General features: G+C 36.1%; 1 protein-coding gene across 1 annotated transcript in view; it reads right to left on the bottom strand.

The window, feature by feature from the left end:
* Window positions 1-17,239, bottom strand: part of LOC125237749 — a 214,418-nt gene that overhangs the window by 161,543 nt on the left and 35,636 nt on the right. The window contains 1 exon segment of the mRNA XM_048144922.1: window positions 1,786-1,879. Coding sequence (XP_048000879.1) covers window positions 1,786-1,879 — 94 coding nt within the window.

Genomic DNA, 17,239 nt, shown 5'->3' with positions numbered 1-17,239 from the left:
AGCCCATTTTAAGGAACGTAAAGACAATATTTCATTGCATGTTTGAGAAAAGGTATATGAAAAGTGTTGGAATATGAACGACGTGTATGCATACAAGTGTTAATCAATATGAATGGTGAATTTAACACTGTGAAGACAAGATTTATAAACTGTTGATTTTTGTAACAAAAATATAAATTTATCTTAAAAATTACACATAAATCTACCATCGATTATTATAATTCTGAAAAAATGAATTACCTGTTAGGTAAATGTTCGCTGTTTTATCTCTATTTACCTGGCCGTCTCTTTTCACTTCTGTTGACAGTACATATTACATAGTTATTTGTGAGTGTGCACGGAAAAACGTCCCACTTTGTCGATTGCTATAAATCCGCTTTATTAGTTTATTCATATAAAGACACAAGTAAGTCTCGCCTTAATGGTAACCGACGAAGTGGGACGTTTTACTAAACACGCTCACATTTAGAGACAAAATTAATAACATAAACGACAAGCGGTGGCATTTTCTCATCGCTTTTTAATGCTATGACATCGCAAAATATTAAAAAAATATAGCCCCAACCGGTTTCCTGTCTTTTCAACACAAACTGCCTACCATTACAATTAGCATAAATCACAAAAACGCAAAATATTCGTATGTCGTCGTCTATTTGCAAATTCGCAAAACATCTCAGCTAGCAAGAGAGCAGTGAAAGCAGCCAAAGCAGGTAATGCCATGCATTATGTATACGCCCGCGGACTTCCGAAAAAAAAATACGCTGAAAACGCGGCGAAATTTCTTAAAAACGCACTATCTATTCAATTAAAAAAACCCATTTAACACCCTAACAAGTTCGTTCTAAGGTTTACTATTGGATAAAGGTGTGTGGTGGTATAACTATTGCAATGTTGTCTTCGATTATCACTAGCATTGTCCGAATGGTTCCGTTTGAATCGGCTAATGTTAGGTAATTTGTCAGTGACAGACGATTACAATACAATACAATACAATCCTTTATTGATAAAATAAAATTTTACACGTCAGGTACATTGGCATTCGCGCACCATTTTGTTTTTGTTTTAGTCCATAGACTATTTTGGGTGTGTAAACGCGGAACCATAGAAATAGGAATAAATATAGACTAAATAACCTTATGTCACCCTCTCTGTCATTATGTATATCTATTATACCTACCATATACTGAAAGAGACAAATTACTCTACTAGATTTTCAGTCAGTACGCTGGTATAAACCACTTTTTCCGTTCAAAAACTCAATATTTTTATGAAAATTATACGAATTACATGATTTATTTCTTTATTTATTTATTTATTCAAACATAATTTATACAGTAAATATAACAGAATAGACCAAATAACTATACAATTCAGACTTTGATACTAGAGTAGGTACACAAGACAACACTTTAAAAATACAGTTTTATAAAACAGCACTGCCGTCCATCATCTCGCAATACTTCAGACAGACGCTACACACACTTGCCCATCGACTCGCAAACAAATCACTTTCAGGCGCCCATAACAGAAGCGCGTTCAGAAATTTCAGAGCTCGAACGAGGGGAAACTTTTGGCGCGCTACAGTACGCGTTGTGGGAATGGCAAGAAGGTTGGGATTCCTATGCCTGCTTGGATAGAAAAGGTATAGAGAACCTCACTATATGATCTGTCTTTATCATACATATAGATGGTCAATCAAATCTTGGCACAAAAAAAAACGCGGGAAATTAAAATTTTGGGAATTAAACCTCCGCCCCAACAATTTCAATCAAAGAGACAGCTTACCTTAGTGTTGAGCGATTGTGTGGAGAAGAAAGAGCAGAGAAGCACGAAGGTCGACAGCCAGTGCGGCGAGCTGCGCGTCGGCTCCATGTTGGAACTGTAACAAAAAAAAAGTAAGCACTCTCTTTATTTCAATGCCCATCTGAAAGTCTATGCACTCGCATCCCATGTGCACAGGACCTCATTAGAAATATAGCTACCTATTGAAGTTCTATAAGTCGCTTTAGACCTAATGTATTTTTACACGTCAGCAAATTTTTATTGATCTTATTTTGTTACCAACATATACTAGTAGTAATAATATAAGTCGACTTTCGTAAGATATATACAGGATAATTGTTATAATTAAGAAAATATAGATACTAGCGAACCTTAATGACGAAATAAAACTTACTAGAATCTCAACTCATCAAAAAAAATCTTGGTAACAAAATAGGAATAAAATTTTTTTTGCTGTTTCCTTAATTTTTGTAAATTTTTTTGAGAACTGCTGACTTAAAGCATTAGTTCCATTATGTTTAGAGGGTTCCTTTAAAAGATACATTCTGCCCCGATAAAGCAATTAGCGGTATCTCAAAATCAAATGCATTTGAAAATGGAACTGTCATTTAGAAAACTTAAGGTATGTTTGCATTAAAATTTTATTTGGGATACCGCCAATTGCCTTATGAGGGCAGCATTGACCTCAGTTAATCTTAAACATCTTTAATCGATTACTTTAGAATTAAAATAATATCAATCAAAAGGCTCTCGAAAGAACTGTTATGATGATGTTTCCGAAATTGGTGATTATCAATAAATATGACATGATTATCATAACACGATTCATTCATGATTTTTGATCTCATTGAATTTGTTGAACTCTAAAACTCTGTTAGGTTAGAACACATCAGTGTGCTCTTGTAATATGTTTAAATGTTATGATTGAAAAATAAAATATAGATTGTCACGTAGCGACACCTAGTGAGAATCAGTGTTACTACGTGGTATATATTTTTATAGTTTTATAATTTTATTTTTTCCAGTAAATAAAATAATTCTTCTTCTTCTTCCTACCCTTATTATCATTATGCGGGGTCGGTACAACTTGTCTTCTTCTTCCATTCTTCTCTATCTTTCGTCATCTCAGCACTCACTTCTTCCTTTCTACTTACTCCTACCGTTCCATCCTTCAACATTCATAGCTTATTTTTATTAATCTGATATAAATTGACTTCCATTGGTATGATGATATTATTCCATGTTAGTTTAGTACACATCTCAAAAACAATAACCTAAGGAGTCTTTTGAGGGTACATTTTGTTTACATTTATTTAAGTACCTAAAGATGCAGACTATACATTAGACGATTGCGTAACATTTCATTGCTACCAACTATACCATTTTAACAATCATCAGCGGAAACATATCATGTCCGATATGCCTTACTTCTTTTATCACTATATCGCTATATCGCTCGATAGCGAGTTTTTCTCGATGTCACGTTCAGTGAATGGGCCGCGAGTCAGCCTTCGCGGCGATAATCAGGATAAAAGATATAGGTTGATATTGTATTAAGAAATATTTAAAAGTAATACTGCTCCCATACTGGCAGTTATATAACGTTATAATATAACAGCCAGCGTCGGAGCACCATAAGATTTTAGGTATGTACAAGAAAGATACAATATGACAAGATATAGTAGACATATTGACCGAGATATAGATCGTGATTACCTTTTCAAACTCTTACGCCGTGGCTTGCGTGGGCGACGGTCGCGCGATGGTCGCGCGACGGCGATACGACGCATACGAAATCAAACCTTATCGATATGGAAGTATGAGACGCGACGGCGACGGTACGTCGCGCGACTGTCGCCCACGCAAGACACGGCATTAAGCTATAGTAGATTAAAAATTAAAATTTTGTACTGAGTGTAAAGAAATAAAATTTAATTGATAATTTTCAAAATAATTCAGTAAGATTGTTATGCCCGTGGCCAACACAGTTTAATTGTATGATTTATGGCATAGGCTAATATGCATAAGAAAGACAATAAAATTAAATGTTTGACCATAAAGCCACCATTATGGTCAAACATTTAATTTTATTGTCTTTCTTATGCATATTAGCCTATTGTGATCAATGTTTACAAAATAAATAAACCTATACCACATCTCGGACACTGGCGATCAAATATATATATGAAAGAGGCGCGTTCCTAGCACACATTTTAAGCTCGTGTAGGTGAACGTGTACCATGCTTGTATGAGTGAGATATGACAGGTTGACTGTTATCGTTTTTGACAGGCGGTAACTGTGAGGGAAGTGGCCATACTGTACGATAGTACTCTTTATTATACTGTGCCTCTACACCCCTTGAGCAAGTCAACGAGGGATAAAATTGTCTCTACTCTGTCAATAGTGACTCGACAAAGACCAAATAGCTACAAAACTAGCTACACAAAATCACTTCAAGCCGGCAATAATTCTCTATGCTAATTTCCCGGCCCGGGGTCGTCGCACGCGCAGTATTCTCGGAAGCCCGCGGGACCAAATATTAAAATATGGCCGACCAGGTGTTTTCAGTTTGCTTTGTCTAAGGTTGTCAAAAATTAATTTTACATTTTAATATATGTTTTTTTTTAACCAAGAATAAAACATTCCGCTGATACAAGTTCAATTGTATGTTTAATGTTTGTATAAGTCCAGTTTCAAGTTGATTGGTGAGAAAGAGTAGTGTTAAATATTTTACAGCTGTATTTTAGTAGATCCTAGTTTCCTCCCTAAATTTCTCGTAAGACAATTTTAAACAAATCACAGCGAAGACACAATTACGGCTGCAACAAGAAAAATATATATAAGGTACCTACGAATAATAGTTTTAAGTTTTAATCGCCATCTCGCCAACTATTACATAAACCCCAGAGGTTTACAATAGTAGCATTTTTGTAAATGTTATTTAAGTAAAACTGCAGTAAATAAATAAATTAAAAAAAAAAACAACGGGAGTGCTTATCTTTTGTTTGTTTTTATAGCCAATAGCTTTACTACTTACTAGCTCGCGGTGGGACCAGTGCCCAAACTAGGCTGCTGCTACGTAAAGTCAGCAACCAAGCTGTAAATACAGACAAAGTGCCAAAAATTTATACATAATACACACCTTCATGTACAGACAATAAAGTTCTGTATACATGTTTTTGGCACTTTACCTGTATTCATAGCTTTGGTGCTGACTGTATCAATAGACAGCGAGAAATGTCAAGGGATTTTAGTCGACGTGCTAACACTGCTAATCCCATACTAGTACATTATTATATTCCGCCTGTCAAAATTATTTATTTATTTATTTACAACTTAAAAAATACAAAATAAGCGATCACTGCCGCCCATGGACACCCGAAACACCAGGGGTGTTGGAGGTGCGTTGCCGGCCTTTAAGATGGGTGTACGCTCTTTTCTTGAAGATTTATCTTCTTCTTTAAAATACAAATATATACTTATATATATATAATAATATATATATAGTGCGGTCAGTTTTTTTGGACAAAGCGTATCCATTGTTCTCTTTTTTCATGACCAGGCCAAAGAAAACAGCAAAAAGTGAGCGTGCTAAAAATACAATTTTACTCAATAACTATTAACAATCAATAAACAAATTAACTTTTTTTTATATTATAGTAACATAATTCATAAAGTAGTAAGTAGTTACCTAATAATTTTCCAAATTGAAATAAATATATTTCGCAAATCTATTAGAGGTGAAACACATTAGTAGGAACAATGAAAATGGCACATCTGCGTGGTTAACTTTTTAGTCTATGATTGCGTCACCAAAATCGCGGAAGCCTCGCTCCCGCTCGCGTGTTCGTAGAATATTCAGCTGTCGTGTCGGCCGATAATATTTGTTTGTGTGCGTTAATAATGTAGGTATACGTTTGTAGTAGTGTGCGTGACAAAAATGTCGTCTATTAAACAGCTGCCAATGATCGAAATTCAAATTAGTTGAACAATTTCCATTGAAAAAAAAAGTTTGTAATGCATCGGTCCGAATTGCGGATACTAGTTTTATCATCTTTTAGTAGATATAATTGAATGTAAAATTATTTATTTTGCCTGACACTCTTGAGTATTTTTTTATGCCGTTATTTTAATTTTACAATATAATATTTGGAATATAGTGCTTTATAATTATTAAATATAAAACATTTTTTAAATACTTTTTGATACAAAATCATACTTCATTGATTTGGAACAACGCTTTTTATCGGACCTACATCCGACACTATCGGAAGCGTTTATCGGATGTAGGATGTCGATCTGACACCCGATATCGGATCGGATAATGTGAAAACGGCCTAAGCATTCACCGTTAGTGCGTTTTCACATTATCCGATCCGATATCGGATGTAGGACCGATATCCCATACACTGAAGCCGCCATCTTTGATTTTTGCCTTTGAAATCCTTCCGACATTTGCCACATGCACGACCGATGCGATGCATGCGAAATCAAACCTTATCGATATGGAAGTATGAGACGCGACGATTGCCGACTGGCTAGGATTTCCGAACGCACACGAATGCGCGCTCGGTCGCCGATCTGCGGCGGAGTGGGCCAAGACCTCGACGCGACGCCGTCAGCAACTAAGTACTACCTAGGTACTTATAAATAGTCAAGAGCGTTTGTATGGAGAATTAACTCCTCCTGTATCGTCTTAAGGATGAAATGTAATAATATTCATTTCTATATTTCTAAGTAACTACGCGCCTGCTTTCGAGTGCTTTAAATTTTAACAAATCAATGCATCCTTTGGTCGGGGGCTGGGGCCTCTCAACTCAAGGTCGCCGGCGCGCGGCGCCGTGGTCGCGGGGCGCGGGGCGTGGGGTGCGGGGTGGGGCGCCGCGGATCTCGTTCATTCAATTCCGCTTGCATGTGTTGCGGACAGAGCGAGTATATTATACGTACGCGGCGAGCACACATACAAGCCGCACAGCAACGCCATCTAGTAATGTTCGACTTTAAACGTCCATGTGACGTTATAGGTTTAGTGCGTGATAGCTAAAACAGATGTCGCAAGATGTTGCAGTTTGATGACTATTTCGACGTAGGATACTGATAAGAGTTTTGTTGGCCACGCGTGGCTACTAGCGCCATCTAGCTCTTTGAATGTGGATTAAATTTAGCCTACAGGTCTAGAATACTTAGGACGGCGCCCATTTTTAGTATGGGATTAGGTTGTAGTGGGCATAAGTATTGCATGCATGTGTAAGCGAGTTAGTATTAATAAATCGTTTGAACTATCAACACGTGTTCACCATTAATCGAACCTGACTCCGATCCCCACATGGCGACCCTGAGCCATGAACGCGCTTATCGCCCGCCGCCGGGTGCATTCCAAGGCGACGGCGCCGCGCGCGTCAGCATTTTGGACGGTCCGGTGCAGTGATGTTACTAATATTATTGAGTAATACCTTCATGACTTTTGCAAAGACAATACTTGTTCGTTCGGTCAGAAACAACCGTGGTGATCGATTTAACTGATTTTATGAACTTTACCTATTCGCGTCGTGTTGTGTTGGACGTTTCGTCTGTTGTGCTACATTTAAAGGACGATGGGAAAATCCTACTCGAAACAAGAGGAGAAGGAAGTTATAATTACGCAAAATGCGGCAGGTTCCAACGAAGGACAAGGCATCTCAGAGCACACAGAGCATCTGCGAGTGAACAACATTTTAGTGTCATGCATATTGACCATCGTCGCTATCGGTGTTTTGATCTACGCGTTCTACCGATATAGAAAATGCCACCATAAATGGATACGACGAGAAATACAAAGTGACATGGTACGGCGCATTCGACTGAGGCTTTCCGGACGCAGGCAGACTCGAGGCGATGACGCTGGTCCCGGTGACGTTGCAGAAGAAGAAACACGTGTGATGTGAAGTGAGATACGATAAAAGTGAGGTATGATAAAAGGAGTGTTTTTCGTATTAATTGACGCGATTATTCTTAATTTTAGCAACTAGTTTAGCAATTACTATAAAAACTTGGCATGTTTTACTTATGGAAGCAGAATTAAATACCATATTAAGTGAACTTGGCAAACTACAAGTAGATTTAAGTAAATTAGGACCCAACCGCCGTTTGCAAAAGATAGGGGTCGATAAAATTAAAAAGGCCCAGGAACTATATTTGTGTTATGTAAAATTAATTGAGTCTACCTCAAGCAGCAGTACAGCGGAACAGTTTCCCGGCTGCATATTTGATGTTCTATGCGATAAAATCGATAAAATATATAATAAAATACTAGAGTATAGTAATTACAGTACTTGCGGAATCCAAAAACGAATCGAAATGGCTGAGAAATTTGACTTAAAGGAAGTAGGGTCTCTGATTCCCTTGTACGACGGCAAGGATGAAACTGTTGAAAGAATTATCGAAGGCATTGAAATGATGGAAAGCATATTACAAGAGGCAAGTAACAAGAAATTGCTGATTTCTTTTGTCCTTAAAACAAAATTGACTAAAAATGCGAAACTCAAATTAAAAACAAGCTACGATACTGTTTCAGCATTAGTTTCAGACATTAAAAAATATTTACTCCCGAAAAAGTCAGCAAATTCATTGTTAATGCAACTTAATAGCATTACACAAAATAATCTATCACTTTCAGACTATGGCGATAAAATTGAGGAATTGTTTACAAATCTCACGATTGCGCAAGCGGACAATGATACAAAAGCTTGCGAAATCCTGAGACCTATAAACGAAAACTTAGCTGTAAAAAGATTTGCAGATGGTTTGCGTAACAGGAGGCTAGGTACTATCATTGCGGCAAGGAATTACAAGGAATTGAAAGAAGCGGTGCAGGCTGCGAAGGATGAGGACAACAGCCAGCCAACACCAGTAGTGATGCACATGAGAGGCTACAGGAGAGGATATCCGGTAAGTAGACACTTCAACAGCCGTGGATACTACTCTCAACGTTATAGTGGTCGATCTAATAGCCGTGGCTCATATCCGCGTTATAACCAATACCACCATACCAGCAACTGGGCACCAAATAACTTTAACAGGTATAGAAGTAGCAACAGTTATCAGCAATATAGAGGACGAGCTACGCGCAATAATTCGCGTACTAGGAGCCAGAGTGCGCGGGACAACCGCGGCACCTCACGGAATGTGACCTACACTGCTACAACAAGAGAGGGAAACCAGGTAAGTGACGAACACCCCAACCTTTCAGAATTTTTTCGTCCATAAAGTATTAACATGTGACGGAGTAGATTACGTGTTTACATGCGAAGGGTTAAATTATGTAAGTTTAAAAGTACAAGGACAAGAATTAATTTTCATTATTGATACAGGGGCGACGTGTTCATTAATTCATATAGATAGAGTTCCAAATAACTTATTGCAAAAGGTAGATGCAACAATAAAAGGCGTGGGAGGTGATATCACCTGCAATAACAAAGCTTATGTATCGCTAGAGAACGGTAACCAGATATCATTCACACAGAAGTTCTACGTATTAAATGAAATGCCATGTCATGCGGATGGACTTCTCGGTTCAGATTTCTTACGAACTTATGGCGCAGATATCAACTTACGGACGAACTTGTTAACTTTGCATTCTGACGATCGAATGTGTGTGTTACCAATTCACGGAAATGGTGACACCGATACACATTTATCAGTACCAGCTAGAACTGAGACATTGCATTTGATAAAAGTCGATTCATCTTTTCAAATAGGAAATGAATATGTAATTAGCGCAGGAGAGTTATTCGAAAATGTTTTTATAGCCGGTAGTATAGGAAAGGTCAAGAATAATAGGATACCGATTAAAATATTAAATACAACTGACAGGGACATTCAAATACCTATTTTCACGCCAAAACTTACTCCCTTGAAGGACTATGACATATGTTACTTTTACAAATATGACAATGGAGTAGATAGGGTTTCACGATTGCTACAAACATTAAAGTTAAATCACTTAAATAAAACCGATAGGAAGCTTATTGAATCAATTTGTGTGAAATACGCGGACGTTTTTTACTTAGATGAAGACAAGCTAGGCACTACAAACATATTAAGTCAGAGTATTAGTGTTAAACCCAACACCAAACCAATATACGTAAAACCATACAGACTACCAGAAACTATGAAGCCAGAGATTAGTAGACAGATTAAAAATATGTTAAAAGATGACATCATAGAACCCGCAAATAGTGATTGGAATAGCCCAATACTTTTAGTTCCCAAAAAATCGGACGGTAATACGAAAAAATGGAGGTTAGTCGTAGATTATAGAAAAATAAACAACGTAATTCAAGATGATAAGTTTCCACTACCTAACATCAACGAGATTTTGGACTCATTATCAGGCGCAGTATATTTCAGTCACCTAGACTTGCAACAATCTTATTATCAAACAGCATTGGATGAAGACAGTAGAAACATTACATCATTTACCACCAGTCAAGGACAATTTAGGATGAAAAGGCTCCCAATGGGATTAAAAATAAGTGCCAGTGCGTTTTCGCGTGTCATGTCAATCGCCATGTCAGGACTTTCGTATGAACAATGTTTTGTTTATATGGACGACCTCGTGGTTTTTGGTAGAAATATGGAACAGCATAACAAAAATTTAACTAACGTTTTAGAACGATTGCGAAAGGTAAATCTCAAGGTTAATCCGCAGAAATGCGAATTTCTAAAAACTCAACTTTTGTACCTAGGTCATACAGTAACATCCGATGGAGTTTTTCCAGATCCTGAAAAAACTAGAGTATTAAAAAATTATCCAGAACCCACAAATAGCGATGAAGTAAGACGTTTCGTAGCGTTTTGTAATTATTACAGGAAATTTATACCCAATTTTGCATCAATCACATTACCGTTGAATAAATTAAGTAGGAAAAATGTTACTTTCGAATGGACGGATGAGTGTAAACAAGCATTTTCAACTCTGAAGCAAAAGCTTATTTCCCCACCAATCTTGCAATATCCAGACTTCTCAGAAGATAATGAATTCATTTTACAAACAGACGCTTCCGGATTGGCGATAGGCTCTTGTTTATGTAACAAAGATATGAGACCAGTGGCGTACGCAAGTAGAACATTGAACAAAGCCGAGTTAAATTATCCGACTATTCAAAAAGAGTTATTAGCTGTGATATGGAGCGTCAAGTACTTTAGACCATATTTGTACGGAAAAAGTTTTACCATTATGACCGACCATAAACCTTTATTGTATTTATTCAGCATGAAGGACCCGTCCACCCGTTTAATTAAATTCAGATTGCAACTCGAACAATATAACTACAAAGTTGTTTACATTAAGGGCAAAGATAACGTCGTCGCAGACGCGTTGAGTAGAGTGACCATCACTTCGGATGAGTTAAAGAGTATAGGAGAACAAGTTTTAGTTACAACTAGAGCGCAAAGCAAAAAAGCTTTACAACAAAACGCAGATTCGGGAAATACCGCGGATCTTAATATATCCAATGATTCGGGGCCTGATCAACCTCAAATTTCGGAAATATTAAGAAAACCGAGTAATTCTGTTGAGTTACAATTTATAAAAAATATAGAATTAGACAAGTTACGACAAAGAGGTGAAGTAACTACGGAACAGGAATGTTTTTCGTATGTTGAGGCAAAGTCAATTATATACATAAACCTTAGTTACATGTCGCACTATACGCGAGTCGATTTTGCGAATAAACTGAGTGTTTTTTGTAATAAATTAAATATAAATGAGATATTTGTCATTAAGACAGTAGATAACGCGTTATTTTTAAAGAATCTCAGTGAAGAAATAATGAATAATAATCAGTGGTCCGGACCACGCATTAGCATTCTCAGAAATGTTAAAAGGATAATTGACGAAAAAGAAAAAACTATCATATTGAACGACTATCACTTATTGCCAACGAGTGGGCATGCCGGCATACGACGCATGATAAATAATATCAAAAGTAAATATTTTTGGCCAAAACTAGAACACGATGTTAAAAATTTTGTACGAAAATGTAGTAAATGTCAATTTACGAAATATTCGCGAGAAAATAAGGAACCAATGCAAATAACGACAACAGCCACTGCGGCAATGGAAAAAATATTTCTTGATATCGTAGGACCATTACAAACAGACTCAGACGGATTCACCTACATCTTAACCGTACAATGCGAGCTAAGTAAGTATATAGAAGCGTACCCGCTACGCAATAAGGACTCAGTCAGCGTGGCGCGAGCTTTAGTCAACAATTACATATTACGGTATGGTATCCCCAAGGTCATTGCTACAGATAAAGGGACCGAGTTCACGTCAACAATATTCAGTGAGGTATGTAAACTTTTAAAAATTAATAAAATTCATTCGACAGCTTACCATCATCAATCCCTAGGATCAATAGAAAATATGCATAAACATTTAGCGGCATTTTTACGAATTTATTGTGACGAACGTTCTGATACATGGAGTAGTTGGCTACCCTTTTGGTGTTTTGCCTACAACACCACAATTCATAGCTCAACTAAATATTCACCATTTGAGCTCGTTTTTGGAAAAGTATGCCAAGTACCTAGTAATTTAAGTAACACCTTGGATCCATTGTATAATCCTAATAACTACATGTTAGAATTACGATATAGGCTACAATTAGCACATAAGGATGCCAGAGAGCATTTGCTCCGGAGTAAATTAGCTAATAAGAAATTGTATGACCAGAATGCTCATTCTTTTGTTTACAATAAGGGTGATTTAGTATTAATGAAAAACGAAACTGCAAAGAAATTGGATAAATTATATAAAGGACCATTTAAAGTTGTTCAAGATTGTGGACCAAATATAAAAATAATAAATAAAGGAAAAATTGAAACAATTCATAAAAACCGTATAAAATTGTTTATTGAGTAAAATTCAATGATTTATTATTTGTGTAATAGATACAGGTATAGGAATATATATAACAATTTGAGTCATTTTGACTTTTTCCAGGCTTTTCTTGTTATTAAATAGAAATATAACAAAAAAAAAATTGTAATAAGTACTATTTTTTTTTCTTTTATTAGCCCGGTGATGTAGTGGGCATAAGTATTGCATGCATGTGTAAGCGAGTTAGTATTAATAAATCGTTTGAACTATCAACACGTGTTCACCATTAATCGAACCTGACTCCGATCCCCACAAGGTATCTGTACTAGTATTATTTGATCTGTGGTGTAGGTAAGAATTTAGAATGGCGGCATTTTGTAAATATCAAAGAAGTGAGCCTTATGTACTTGTACCAATATTTTGTGATAATAGTTGCAACTTGCAGTTGCTTGGCAGTTCGTGTGTATATGCCCTAAGAAAATTTTCTGGAAAAGTAAGAACAACGAATTCGATCGATAAATTTCCGTAGTGAATTGATAACATGCATGCGATCGGTATAAGGTTTAGAGAGGCCAGGAGTTGTATTATTTTATAGACCCGCCTGATTGACATAACCGGTTTATTATTAACGGGCAGGTGACTGCTACTAGTGTGACAACATGTAGAGAAAAGATGAATAGTTTTAACAGCTCCTAATATCCTGAGTTCTTTGAATTTAAACCGAGAATTTTTGCTTAGAGTTTTTTTGCAAACATATTGACAAGTCTCATAGTGATACTACGTATAAGGGTTTTCTTTTTTTTAAGGTACTTATAGATGATAGAACCTTAAAAAAGACAATTAAAAATGTGCCATATATAGTTATAGCAAAGAGGATCGAGTATTGTAGAGAGTTACTGTCAAAGTAAAATGTGTAATCACAGTGCATAGACTGCCATCTCTCGACACAAACTTAAGACTTTTGAACCTGTTTTGACAATTTTGCCCATATTCTTAGCTTGTTATGTGTTAAAATGTCAAATATTAATATTAGCGCCATCTAGCTGAGCGTCCCCCAAAGGTGTATCGCCATCTAGGTCACTGTACCTTTTTCTGTATGGTTTTGAGGTACGTTTTTTTCTTAAACTTTATCTGTCTATACGGAGTTACATACATATGTCTTTGGTAAGTAAATAATCGTCATACCGGTTATAAGTTAAGAGGGGGTAGAGCAGGGAGAATTTTCAGAATCTGTCAAATTACCCCATTACACACACAAACACCCTTCACTCACACTACCTCAATGTACTGTGAAAGGTCAGTGACCCTTAATTTTTTTCAAGAGTGTTATTTTGAGTTTGTAGTCAACCACTGACCTCCTTTGAGAAATTAAAACTGTAAAAAAGGTAGCATACAAGAAGACAGAGAAAAAATACGCGTCATCTAGCTTTCCTTCTCTGTCCATGTCTCATGTGACTTTAATTTACCTAAATATGTAGATAACGTTCCTTACTCAGTTGATTGTTTACCTAGGTGTATTTCAAATTACTTTGCACTTCATTTTGCGTTACTTTTCTATACTTAGATTAAAAATCGTCAGCCTGCCTATCCCCGCAAACATTTTTCAAAGACGTGTGTGAAGGCCGATACCTCCAGGCAAACAATTATGGTCGCGTGCTAAATGATAAAACATCAGCCCTATCGCTTTATTTGTAAGTGCGATAGGGACGGCCCGATGTTTTATCATTTATCGCGCGACCATGATTGCCCTGTAGGTCTTCAGAGGCCTGAGCTGTGCATTACGTATATGCGGGTTGTATTAAAGACTATCAGATATTTTCTTTATTCTTTTTGGTCGTTAGGTTTTTTTATCATTTTGTTTATACAAAAATAAAGCATGTGTATAAAATAAAAACCTAATGAATAGAGTACAGCTAGCAGCAGTCAAGTCAGAGACCCAAAGGAAGACAGGGAATATCGACGCATATCTTATCATATCCAATACCGCCATCGCTATCTGCATCAGACTCTTGATCTTACCCAATTTCCTAGTCTCTTCTCTTAATTTCAGTTTCTTGAGTTGAAAATGTTGAAACTCATACTTAGCATTAAATAAAACACAAATACATATAAAAATCACAATATAATTTTAAATTATGGCTTAGGCCCTGTACCAGTTGCAGTCGCCACGTCTGTAAAGCCACTTGTAGTTTCTTTTAAATGGCTAAATACCTAGATGTTATGTCATAAACATCTGTGACGTGACTGAAAATTAAAAAACATCGCTCAGAGATAAGGTTCAAATTAGCATAGCAAAAAATACAACAGTGCAGTCAAAATACCATCAAAATACGAAAAAGCAAATATCAATGTCGCCGTATTTCAGGCAATAAGGGCTGTTTTCTCAAATATGAAAAAATCTCAAAAGCAGAATTTTATTAAGACTTTCTAGGAAAATTATTTTGAACTTGATAGGTAGAACAATTTATAAAAGTTTTACAGAAAAAAATTCTGAACTAAGTTTGTAACTATATGAAAAGCATTTTTTTATCTCAGATTGCATATTTTAGTATTGTAGCGATTTTTCTTTCAAATAAAAAGAGAATTATTAGAAAAGGTTCACGGTGTCTGCCGTAAACTGGGGTTACATTGACCAATTTGGGAATTTAAACTTCTCTAGCTTCTACATTTAATGGGTATTTTTACCCATTTAATGGGTATTTTTACCCATTAAATGTAGAAGTTAGAGAAGTATAAATTCCATAATTGGTCAATGTAACCGTAACAAAGAAAGAAAAAACCGGCCAAGAGCGTGTCGGGCCACGCTCAGTGTAGGGTTCCGTAGTTTTCCATATTTTTCTCAAAAACTACTGAACCTATCAAGTTCAAAACAATTTTCCTAGAAAGTTTTTATATAGTTTTACATTTGTGATTTATTTTCATATTTTTTAAACATATGGTTCAAAAGTTAGAGGGGGGGGGGGGACGCACTTTTTTTTCCTTTAGGAGCGATTATTTCCGAAAATATTAATATTATCAAAAAACGATCTTTGGAAACCCTTATTCATTTTTAAATACCTATCCAACGATATATCACACGTTGGGGTTAGAATGAAAAAAAATATCTGCCCCCACTTTACATGTAGGGGGGGGGTACCCTAATAAAACATTTTTTTCCATTTTTTATTTTTGCACTTTGTTGGCGTGATTGATATACATATTGGTACCAAATTTCAACTTTCTAGTGCTTACGGTTACTGAGATTATCCGCGGACGGACGGACGGACGGACAGACAGACATGGCGAAACTATAAGGGTTCCTAGTTGACTACGGAACCCTAAAAAATGGGACCATCAACTTTTTTAGTCTTTTCCTGCTAAAAATCTAGAAAGGTAACAAAATAATGTACGCAAAAAAAACGATCTTATCAAACATAAACTGACATTGGGGTTACTTTGATACCCTATGTATATTTTAATGGTAATCGAATGTAATCCCTTACAAAAGTATTTTATCTCAAGAAAAGATAAAAAACGGTTCGCAGAGTCAAATATTACAACTCTTTAACGCTATTTTGGGGTTACTTTGATTAAAAATAAAAATTACCATCTTCGAAAAACCAACTTTATTTGCAATTGTTTCAATATTTATCACAAGAAGAGATCAAATTATCAGTCTCAACAAGTACCGTGACATAATCAGACAATAATCAACTATGTGTCATTATGGTCAATGTTACCCCATGCAAGTGATCAAAGACACCCCACATAGTAAATAATTTAAATAATTAGTCATAAATGCCTAGTTTGACTTTATGATACAACACTCAATACAATGGTATAGCTAAACACATGTCTGGCAAGCTAATATTCACTGTGAACCTTTTACTTTAATACCCACTACGTTAGTTTAGAAGTTATTTAAACATGAAAAATAGCAACAAACTATGCTTATATTTTGACACGTTATCTGCACTGCCCACGACCATACTTACTTGTTCACTGCGTCAGAGCACCATATAACTATAAAGGTTGGTTTAGGGTTATCATATGTCTAGATCTCGATAAATTTATTTTATTAATACATTACCGACTACTCATAACATATTAGTTCCTTATTTTTTGATAAAATAAATATAATATGCTCGTGACAGGTCAGGTTTTGTTCGTAATCCAAAAAAGTCAACCCTAGCACTTTTCCCTATTCACCCCCTTCCCGACCCTATTCACCCCAACGTTAGGGTGAGCGAAAATTACTAAATAAAACGACATATTTTCAAAGACAGCCCGAAGTTCACACCGCTGGAAGATTTTTTGTGTAAAAAATTAGCATGGCACATATAAAAAAACTGCCATCGACGTTCAAAAGTCGGTTTGGCCCTATTCACCACAAATTAAGTTAGTTCATACCCGTTCCGACCCCATGAACCCAAAATCTTCAGAAAACGATATACTAAGTAGCCCAAAGTACAGCGCCATCTCTAGGTGAATTGGGTTACTAATTTATGCAAACTACTTAAGTCGCAATAGATGTCATTTCATTTAGTATTTTGGTGGTAACTAGTAAAGATAATTTAGTTTTACAATTGTGCGAAAATAGATTCTCATTT

Source organism: Leguminivora glycinivorella, chromosome 22 (assembly GCF_023078275.1).
Source record: "Leguminivora glycinivorella isolate SPB_JAAS2020 chromosome 22, LegGlyc_1.1, whole genome shotgun sequence".
Classification (NCBI taxonomy): Eukaryota; Metazoa; Arthropoda; class Insecta; order Lepidoptera; family Tortricidae; genus Leguminivora; species Leguminivora glycinivorella.
Note: the sequence above shows the minus strand (reverse complement) of the source record. Positions and strands in the feature narration are given on the sequence as shown.